The sequence below is a fragment of the Zonotrichia leucophrys genome, chromosome 1 (genome assembly GCF_028769735.1).
Source record: "Zonotrichia leucophrys gambelii isolate GWCS_2022_RI chromosome 1, RI_Zleu_2.0, whole genome shotgun sequence".
NCBI classification, from domain to species: Eukaryota; Metazoa; Chordata; class Aves; order Passeriformes; family Passerellidae; genus Zonotrichia; species Zonotrichia leucophrys.
Window position 1 is genome coordinate 65,083,158 of NC_088169.1, and position 10,412 is coordinate 65,093,569.

Sequence of the window (10,412 nt, forward strand, 5' to 3'; positions counted from 1 at the left end):
CATCTCACACAGTCTGTAATAAAAAAATAAATGAGGAAAATTTGAAAAGGCTGAATCAAAAGTTAAGCAACAAATCTGCACTGAAATGATTAAAATCTTACCAAACAGATTACCAAACACTAGAATAAAAAAGCTTACATTATCTAAATAAATTCAAGAAATTCAATCATTTTCTACCTTTATACTGGTAAGGCTTTCTCTAAATATGATGGGTATGCATGGAATATTTTGGACAAAATTTTCATATTCAGAGCTTTGCAGAGATCCTGTGATATATACAGATATAGATATGTGAACGCACACAGTAAATCACTGTTTGGCAATGGTTAAGATCCATGATCCATGGTTTCTAAGTTGATCTCACAGACTAAGCTTAAGAGGAGTGTGTTTCCAATGAACACATTCTTTTCCATCTTGTAGAGATGAGCTATTTGATATTTCTATACCAAACAGACTGGTATCTGCAGTTTATCTTTTAAAATTCTGATATAAAGTCACTTGAAAAGGGCCTGCTTGGTCTAGCTTCAAATTTGCCATCAAATTCAGCAACGTTGCCAAAGGCATGGAAATTACACACTGTTCTCTACATCCACCTGGAATAAAATCAAAAGAAATGAGCTTAAGCTGCAGCAAAAGGAGAACTAACTCAGATAGTAGGAAAAAAATAAAACCAAAATGAATTTCCAGTGAAGACCACAAGCTCTCTGGTCCTTCTGTTCCTGGGTTTTTTTCCCAGAGCAGATCACACAAACATCAGTCAGAAATGATACCATGTAACTGATTCTGCACTTCTGGTGAATGTTTCTCGACCTGTAAAACCACGCTTCATTTCATACTGACCAAGAGTACTTCATGTCTCAGTTGCCAGAGTTCCCAGGAAGAAAAGCTGGCAAGAAAATAAGGCTTTGCATGCTCTCTGCTGGACATGGCTAGAATGTGACAAGTTAGTTTTGGGTTTTTTCTTTCAGACCCATTTTAGCTGGTTTTATTCCTCTGCTACACCTTGTCACCTATGTTTTACTTTGCTACAAATCAGGATAGAAAATGAGCCTTGGAACTTCAAGTCTTCACCCTCTCTCACATGGAATTATAATTCAGTTTAGGTAATCACTGCTTTTTCTCATGAACGACATTTGTGGGAATAAATGTAAATACAAGTTTCAAAAGATCAACACATGAAATACATCTCATCAATGCAAACCACCAGATCACCATTTTTCTTAGCACAGGCTGATAAAAGCAGACCTCTCTAATCTGCCCCAAATAGTGCTGAACTTGTTGCCTAAGTTCCAAACTGATTATGACAAAAAAGATATTTCTTAGAAAAGGAAAAAGGCATCACCAAGAGACAAGGATGAGAAATCAGCAGTATAGCACACTGAAGCAGACTCACTTGTAAACATTTTTCCTAAGACTTCTAAGCTTGTATTGAGCACAGAGGTGACAGTCAAATAATTGACTAATTCCAAGAATGGTGTTTGAAATTTTTTAAAAAAAGATCAAGCCTGAATGTAATGTGATTCAATTAAAACAAACTGAAGTGCGCACTTACATTCCTGTCTGGGAATCATATTTAATTGTCTTTTAAAAAGTAAAACAATGTAATTGGCTTTTTTTGTAATTGATATAACTAACAATGATTCTGACATCAAACTATAAATTTCACTCTGTTTAAGAATGCAATTAAGAGAGCATAGCAAAATAAGATAGCTTGTAAAGGTGTTCAAGTGCAAAATCGCCACAAAAGCTTTGAACCAGTAGCCTGACTCAAGAAATATCTGTCTGAGCCATTTCCATTCTTTCATGATGGTTTTCAGAGCATTGTGGTTTTTACTTTTAGAACACTAGTTCTAGCCCTCAAAAACTTTTATATTTCTGCAGACTTATTTTCAGTGAAGCCCCTGAGCATATACACACACTTACATAACTGCTCTTACTTAATTTTATAAGTATTAATATTGCAAGTATTACCTTCTGGTCTCTCTTCTCAATTGTTACATTGATGACTCTAACTTGTGGCTAACCTCAAAAACAGCACAACATCTTGCACAACATCTTATTATTAAGTGGCTGGTAGCCAGAGAACGAACAAGTCAGAGGAAGCTATTATTAAAATCTCACTTCAAGGAGCAAGCAAGATCCTTTTTCTGTCAGCCTACTAGTAATAACAATTAAACAAACCCACATCTTTTAAAGCACAACAGATGATCATTGTTTGAAAACACAGTAATCTCCTCATTATACATAAAAACCTAATGCAACCTGAAAGCAATATTAGCATGCTCAAGTAGAAGTACAAAAAATCTACTGAAGATAACTAAAATGTAAGTGGATTTTTAACAATTACTAGAAATTGCCTGAATTAACTCAGTTTTTCTTTATTATAGAAGCTTGTTATTAAATTGAACACTCTATTCAAGACTCTTTGTTACTGAGAAGCAATAACTTAACCTTTTGTTATGAAGAGGTAGATGGGCTGGATGTCTGGACTACTTTATTTCACACTACATGGTTCTATTAAGTTATGGTAAGTCTCAGTTTTAAAGGAAAAAGGAAAAAAAAAATCTCATTTCCTATGCCAAGCAGATACCATAATTTAAACAGTGTGACAGAAAACTGTTTCCAATGTACAGTAGTTTTAACTAGACTTCATAGAAGAAATAAATTCAACTGACCAAAGAAATGACATATTCACAAATATAAAAATGCAATTGCATTAATTACTTTTAAAATTTGTTATCTAAATAAGACCCTACATTTAGCATTTATGCCAAAGCAGGTCTAAAGCTCACAAACTAAGTAACAAGAAAAAAAATGCTGCAAAGCAAAAACTCAAGAATGTGTAAGTTTTAACCTAAATCTGAGACAAAAATCTAATTTTCTATCCCAAATATTTACCCAGATCTGTTAAATTCGCACATTTCACCAACACACGAAGTCCCAAAGTGCTCACCAGGACTACCTACAGGAAACACCAGGCGAGCAGCTCAACCTTCAAACCACAAATCTCAGAGACCAGGACAACAAACAAGAGTTCAGATAAGAAGCTTTGAAAACAAAAAACCATCTTGAACTACAACTAATTACATAGATGATAACACAATGACAAAACTGCTTATTATAGAAACCTAGTACCCACACAAAGCCACTGAGACAGCCATTCCTTTTTAAGTACAGCAAAAAAAAGGAAAATAATCTAAATCCCTAGTTAACATTTACACATTAAAAACATCTGGAAGTTTACAGTCTACCTTCAGCTTCAGATCATTGAATAAAATCCTAACATTTTTCCAGCTACAAAAACATGGTCAGCTAAAGTAAATCCCATAAATACTAAGCCTAATAGAAAAACATAATAGAACATGTCCAGTTTTAATCTCTGCATTTCAACCAGACAGCATTTTGGGACAACCCTCAGAGGACAGAGAAACCATATCCTTCCAGTTTCACTACTTATTAATTGGCTAAAAAAGGTCACATTAAGTTGAAGACATCAGCAATTTAAGACCTGTACTTTTTCAGAGGCCAGATTTCAGGTGTTCAAGAATCCCCTAACATCTGGCAGCAGATGCCTCTTCATAGGGCTGATGTAAACCAAAGGAATGCATCAGAACAAACAGCACTTTAACAAGTTTAAATAACAAATTACTAAAATGTCCCAGATGGAACCAAACAGTCTTCACAATTTTTCATACATTTAGGGAGGGAAAAATTCTACTTTGCTAATATAATGGTATGATGAATCTTCCATAACTATCAGACTGTAAAAGTCACAAGTACTTTCTGGCTTCTGCTTATGAGTACTTAATGGTATACTTAAAAAACAAACCTCCGAACTTTTTCCTGCATGTGCACTCCAAGGTCACACAGATACTTAGAAGGACAGATTACTTCCTAAACATTTTTCCTCTTCACACTAGGGGGATGTTCTGCCTTTTAAAGGAATTAGCAGAAAGTCTTTTACATAAACTATAGTGCAAGTAAGGACTATATTGTGGAGGCACTGATGCACAGTCTGCATAATCTCCTTTAATTGAGGAATTTAAGGCCAATTAGACATACACCTCTTGGGACTGGTCTTGGTATCCCCTATTCTGCTTCAGAACAAGGAATCAAAGCAGCTTCCCTTGTCTTGAGACTACAAAATATATGACCACTTCTCTGTTCTACTGTTTCACATACTCATATTCAAAATGATGTATTTTTTAAGACTTCTGCTAACTTACTTTAAGTGTCTTTACCAAATCCTTCACTTTATATGAAACAGCATTGCATTTTATGCAGTTGTTCTGCATTCAATGTTTAAAATATGTACAGATTTTCTACTGACACTCATATCATAAACCTACTGATTTTGAAAGCTCACCGAGAGCAATCCAAAACCGTAATTTCCACTAGAAACTTAGTACTGCAAAATAATTATTTCTGACCTCCAGTGAACTGTATATAATTTTCTGAAGAAAGCTCATAAAGCAAGGGGACTCATTTTTCTACACTGAGAAAACCTGAAGCTATAAAACCATACATCCTAGCCAAAAAACAATAGACTGCTTGAATCAGTCATTGGTTATTATCCTCTTCTCAGGAATAAAAAATACTGAAAAGTGAAAAATACAAATCTTTTCTTCCACGGGAGGCTGGAGAACCAATGGAAAAAGTGATCTATGCTAGGCTCATTAAACAGCACTCCTGTATTTTACAGTCACCTTTAAATATGGCAGAGTAGGTTAGAATCCCACTGTGCACTTCTTCATACAGCCCCTTAAAAAAAGAGATTTCCACTGGATACAAAACATTAATAACAAGGAGCCTGTCAAACTGATAGGAAATTGAGTTGGTCCATATCTGTTATGACACAATATAACCTACGTTATCAACAGACTTCATGCAAAGCACATCCACATTTAGCATGTGCTACCACTGTATATTATTGTTTTCCCTAAAAAGCCAATTTTTATTGAAACAAACAATAATACACATTCTTACCTTTTTGGATCATTTGCCAGTAATCAAGGAGTGCAATTGAGCTAAAAACACATATGGTATTGAAAAAAATCCCGAAGTCATAAATCAAAGTGTCAGAGTCACATCTAAAAGAAAATTCTATCAAATAAACAAGGTAGTATACATACTTTTCTGCCTGGAGTTTTGTTGTTTTTACAATCAAGTCCTGGGTTTGTTCCTTTGCTGCCTAGAATACAATTAGAATTGTTAAGCATGTGAAAAACACAAACATATTAATTGTATTAAACAATGTTTAAAATAGGGAATACTTTCGAAGCTTTCTGAGTATAAGCAATTTAAATGAGTATATTCTTTGAAATAAAAGGCCTTCTTGAAACAAGTATTCATTAACTATCCCCATGTCCAGGCAGTAAAATAAATAAATTTGTATCCTTATCCATATTTATTTTCATGTTTATATACATATATATTCACACAGTTTATTTTGAATTTATATTTAATAGAGAAATGCTATAAATACTAGTGAAATAGTTCTGACTATTTTCTTTGCCCATCAACTGTAAATCATTTGCTGTCACAAAATAAAAAAATGAAACAAATACCTTTGGATGCTAAAGAGCCCAGTACCAATGTCCACTCAGACTTTTCTTTAGAAAAGATGATGAAAGTCTAAGCAAGCCTAGCTCTACAGTCCAACAGCTTACAGTGCTGCATGGACCAAGGACAATTACTAGGAAAAATAACTTTATATCTTTACTGAAAAGATGGTCAGGCATTGGAGCAGGCTGCTCAGGGAGGTGGCTGAGTCACAGTCCCTGGAGGTATTTAAAAGATGTGCAGGCGTAGCACTGAGGGACAGGGGATGGTTGTGGACTTGGCAATGCTGGGCTGGACTCAATGATCTCAGAAGTCTTTCCCAATCTGAATGACTCTAGCAGTCTAACCCAGGAAATTCAACACAGCCCTAAATATTGAGTGATGGCAGTGCAAGGGAATCCAAGCAGAAACAATTCTGCGTCAGACAGCAACTGCATAACTAAAAGGATTGCTGCAACTAAAGACTTCTGAAACTTACTGCTCTGTGAAAAGCTAAAAGACAGCTGGATTTTTTGGCTTCACACTGGATGCCACCAGTGAATCCTTATGCCGAAAAACTGAGACAATTAAAAAAAAATCCTAAAATCAAAATGCATTCAGTATAGAATAATACTGCAAGTGAAGAGGTGGAAATGGCAATAAAGACATTCTGTGAATAATTTCAATACTGTATTACAGCCAAATTATAGCTTGCCAAATTGAAGATGCCAGTCTTGAGACCCCTGCGAGGTTTAACAAAAGTATCTATTCACAGTGATTCATTTCAGCCTTTTTATCTGCCACTCCATTAGCTGTAACAGAAAAGCAGTAAAGGTACAGAAATGCTTTGAAAGGTGAAAGTAGGACTGTAACAATTCATGTCCAACTTAATTGCAAATTTCAATAAACAAAGAAGAGGAAATTTGCTTTCTTTCCAGTACTTTCTGGGCAGAAGTACTGATGATCATGAACAATGCCAACAGTAGGACAGCAGAAAAGAAGAAAAAGCATTTTTTCTGAATCTAGCCAGATATACCAGGAAGCCAGTGTTTACATAAGTGCATTCAAATACATGCCAAATATTGTCAATATTTTATGTATGAAATATAAGACTTTACATCTAACCTAAGCAGGTAACTGTCAGACATGCTGGAGAAATCAGAAAGTTGGCATTTGGTGTTTCTTCTATATCCAAAACAGAAATATTTTTCCCTTCCTCCCCACCTCAGTATATTAGTTAAAATTTCATTATACTTCAACCCCAGTGAATTCCATTTTAGCACTTGCTCCTTCTCTCTCTTTCAGCCACTGTACTTCTCAAGTCACTGTCCTAAAATCAGATGTGACAATATATGGCTATTTGGATCAGATGTTACTACAAACTTACAAAATAACAAAGCTAAAAAGCTTTTTGGCTTATCCAAATATATTCCCTTTCATGTCCTGCATTTGTTCTGCTTTTTTAATATACTGGTCTCTTTGCACACTTTTCTGCATTATATGCCCCAAATCCTCCTTTTTCTTCCTTCTATTTGCTCTACTTAGCTCATTTCTGTCTTCTTACTCTTCTTATTTATATATTGAGCACATGCCTGCAAGTCTTCCTGTCCTACTACAGATAAAGTACCAGAGTATTTCACAACTGAGAGCTAGTTCATGAGGTTATTAACTTTACACTCATACAAAGAAAATATGGATTGAATCAAGACAAGTTATGAGTTCTACAGGGCTCTAGAGGAAACCTCCTGTGGGGCACAGAACAAAACTACCTATTGACTTTAACAGTAAAAGAAATCTCTGCAGGGTGGCTCTACTCTGGGAAAGGAAAAAAAAGTCACAGACAACAGTTACACTTCATGATCTAAAGACAGAAAAGAGCAAAAATCTGCATGGACACTTGACTCATTTCCACATCTAAAGAGCTTAGTCTAACAGTTCCTGAACTGCACTAGGGAATATATCCACATTAACAATGTTCAAAGAGATCTGAGACCTCAGAGGCACATTACCCAGTTCCTTCCAAAACTGAAATTTAAGCACTGCAGTTGGCTATGCTGTACACTCACATCTTTTGGTACAAGTTCATCAGGCTACAAGCATATCAACAATGACTGTGAAATCTATTTATCTAAGTAGGACGACATCTAATATCCACATACACACACATATGGAGAGGAAAACAACTGTTTTCACAGGATTTTTTTTTGGTGAAGGATTCTTATTCACATGCTGTCACTTATGTGCTGTATTGGGAACAGGCTCGGTTTGGCAAAACATCTACACTCCAGAATCCATAAGACATTTATATGCATCACTGCACTGAATTTTGAACTTGTAGCCTAAAAGCAAGCCAGACTTAGTAATGCACCATAAAACACAAATGTCCTACACTCCCCAGCCCCGACAGGAATATTACAGATTCAGGATTAAGGCAAAACAGAATTGGTTTTGTTGCATATCAGCACTCTGACACACTGTTAAGAGACAAAACCAATACACTGAAAATGCACACCAGATCTGCCTCCCTCTTTGAGTTACCAGATACTTTCCTATGAATATACTTGAGGCATTCGCATGAACACATAACTCAAGAGACACAGTCAATACAAAAGCCATTTTAAATAGAAATACACAAATTAACCCTTAATCTCACACACATCCAATCTAATAAAATATTTTCTCTCCACTGATGCACACATGGATTTCACATTGCTGTTATCAAAATAAGTATATGGCTGCATTTTGAACTGCAGTCTGGAAGAAATTAAAATTACTTCCTTGATACAATTTTCCAAACAAGTAAGAAGCAGCACATTAATATCCTAGAGTAACATAACATGCATACCATGGAAATATCTTGCTGCTGCTCTTAATCCTCAAAAATAACTCTTTGTCCTTTTAAAAGGACATAGTCACACCTCAAAAGGGAAAATATTCAAAGCACTTTCATTTATATATTACCTTCAAACGACTGGACATGTCTTCACAGCAGCTGCTCATTGCTTGCACATCTTCATTTATACTCTCAAGTTCCTAAGTTCAAACAACAGTAACTGTGTTTTTAATCAGAAATGCTGTGTCCAGGCCCAGCTTCCCACCACAATTAGATGCCCCATTTCAAGGTACATTGTTGTTCAAGTTGTCCCTGTTAGTCAGTGCAGAGTAATGCACCCCTAAATATCAAGTAACAGTCAGGACTTGGATGTGTTTGAAACATCCAATGCAACACTTCCAACAAATGAAACAATATTACTGTCCTGGGAAGTTAAAATCTCTTTTCATAATTATTTTTTTTTTTTAACTTGAAATCACATAACAGTACTCTAGTAAAATAGCTAGTTATGCTGCAAAATCATTACCTCTTTAACTTGCTTGAATATGTGCACAAACTCTTCATTGATGGCCAAGCTTCTGCGTTCAATGTCTCCCCGCAGGTTCCTCCGAGTGCGCAAACTGTTTTCCACAAAAAAGGTCGAGAGAGCCTTGAGTGCTTCCAGCATCTCCTAGAAAATAAAGAACGACCTTCAGTTTGACTGCAGTTACAAAGAAGCAGGTTAAATAGTCTGTACCCATCCCAAGTTCATGGTCTTATTAAAAATAAAGCAAACCTAATAAATGGTTTTAGAGGAAAAGCTACCTTAACACACTCCACAGCAGTTGGCAAACAACTAAAATAACTGCTGAGCCTTTCTTCTTCTCTTATAACAAAAAAAGTTTGTCCACAATTTTGCAGTAGCTTTAACCAATAAGACTATTTTCTGTAAATGAATGACCTACCCACAGCAAGAAAACATTTAAATTACAAAATACTTCAGAAATGCCCTTCCGAGGCAAGTAATACAAACCTCCCTACGATCTGAAGGGATAAAATAGGAGCGTGGCATGTTGCTGGAGAAGCGAAAACTAATTTTATTCTCAGTTAATGCTGCAAAGGACCGCCCGCAGCTCCGCAGCGGAACTGAGCCTACGGCAGGACTCGCCTCCCCGCCGCGAAGCCTGTCGGGGCCCGCGGCCCCTGACGGCTCATCCGGCCCCCACCCCGTCCCGCCGCCGCCGCCCGACCCACCTTGTCATTGTCCAGGCGCGTCTCCAGGATCTTGTTGAGCTTGCGGGACAGCGGGTTGGTGCCGGGAGCTGCCGAGAGCCCCGGGGTGGGCGCGGCGGGCGGCGGCGGCGGCGCGGCGGTGTCGGCCATGGCTGCGGCCCTGCCCGGCCACAGCGGCGCCACGCGGAGCGGCTCCGGCGGAAACGCGCTCCGAGCCTTTGGTTCCGGCCTAACGCAGGCCGGCTGTGGGGCCAGGCCTCGCTTGGTGCAAGGGGGCACTCGGGGTTTTTCTGGTTCTTTGTTTCTTTTTAATTGATAAAATAAAAATAAATTAAAATATTAATAATTAAAAGTAATTTACTCACTAAATAAAGGATTTTGAGTGGATGACAGAGGGCTCACTTCATGAGAGCAGATAGCTGTATTTATTTCACAAAACAAGCGCTTTAATTATGAGCACAGCTAGAAAGAAAAAAAATAAAAGAGATCTCTGTTGTAACAGCAGTGGCTGTAATATGTGTCAAAATGAGGAGGCTCATTTTGTCTTGTTTCTGCTGTGCATTTACTGACACAGAGGTGACGTCCCAAGGTCTCCTGACAGATCCAGAGCACAAAATCAGAGTCAATGAAGTTGAAGAAGATCTCTGGGATCATCGAGCCCAACCTATGGCCTGACAGCACCATGTCAGCCAAACCATGGCACTGAGTGCCACATCCACTATGAAAAATGCATGTATTTTATGATTGGCTTTTCGCAAATATTAAAATGAATATTATATGTGTTGTGTTAGAAAGTAATGGTGTATTAATTCTCTTAAGTACCGTG

The 10,412-nt window shown here is 37.1% G+C and overlaps 1 protein-coding gene across 2 annotated transcripts in view; it reads right to left on the minus strand.

Annotated features, from left to right (window-relative positions):
* COG6 (component of oligomeric golgi complex 6) overlaps positions 1-9,759 on the minus strand; it is a 54,967-nt gene extending 45,208 nt beyond the window's left edge. The window contains exons 1-4 of one of the 2 annotated variants that reach the window (XM_064715529.1): positions 9,608-9,759; positions 8,901-9,044; positions 8,503-8,574; positions 5,133-5,191 (exon numbers count right to left, since the gene is read on the minus strand). In XM_064715529.1, the coding sequence (XP_064571599.1) occupies positions 5,133-5,191; positions 8,503-8,574; positions 8,901-9,044; positions 9,608-9,736 (404 nt within the window). In that variant the 5' untranslated portion in view covers positions 9,737-9,759. Of the gene's footprint in view, positions 1-5,132; positions 5,192-8,502; positions 8,575-8,900; positions 9,045-9,386; positions 9,522-9,607 lie in introns of those variants that run through there. The other variant, XM_064715537.1, reaches the window with a different exon arrangement.
* Positions 9,760-10,412: the final 653 nt, after the last annotated feature.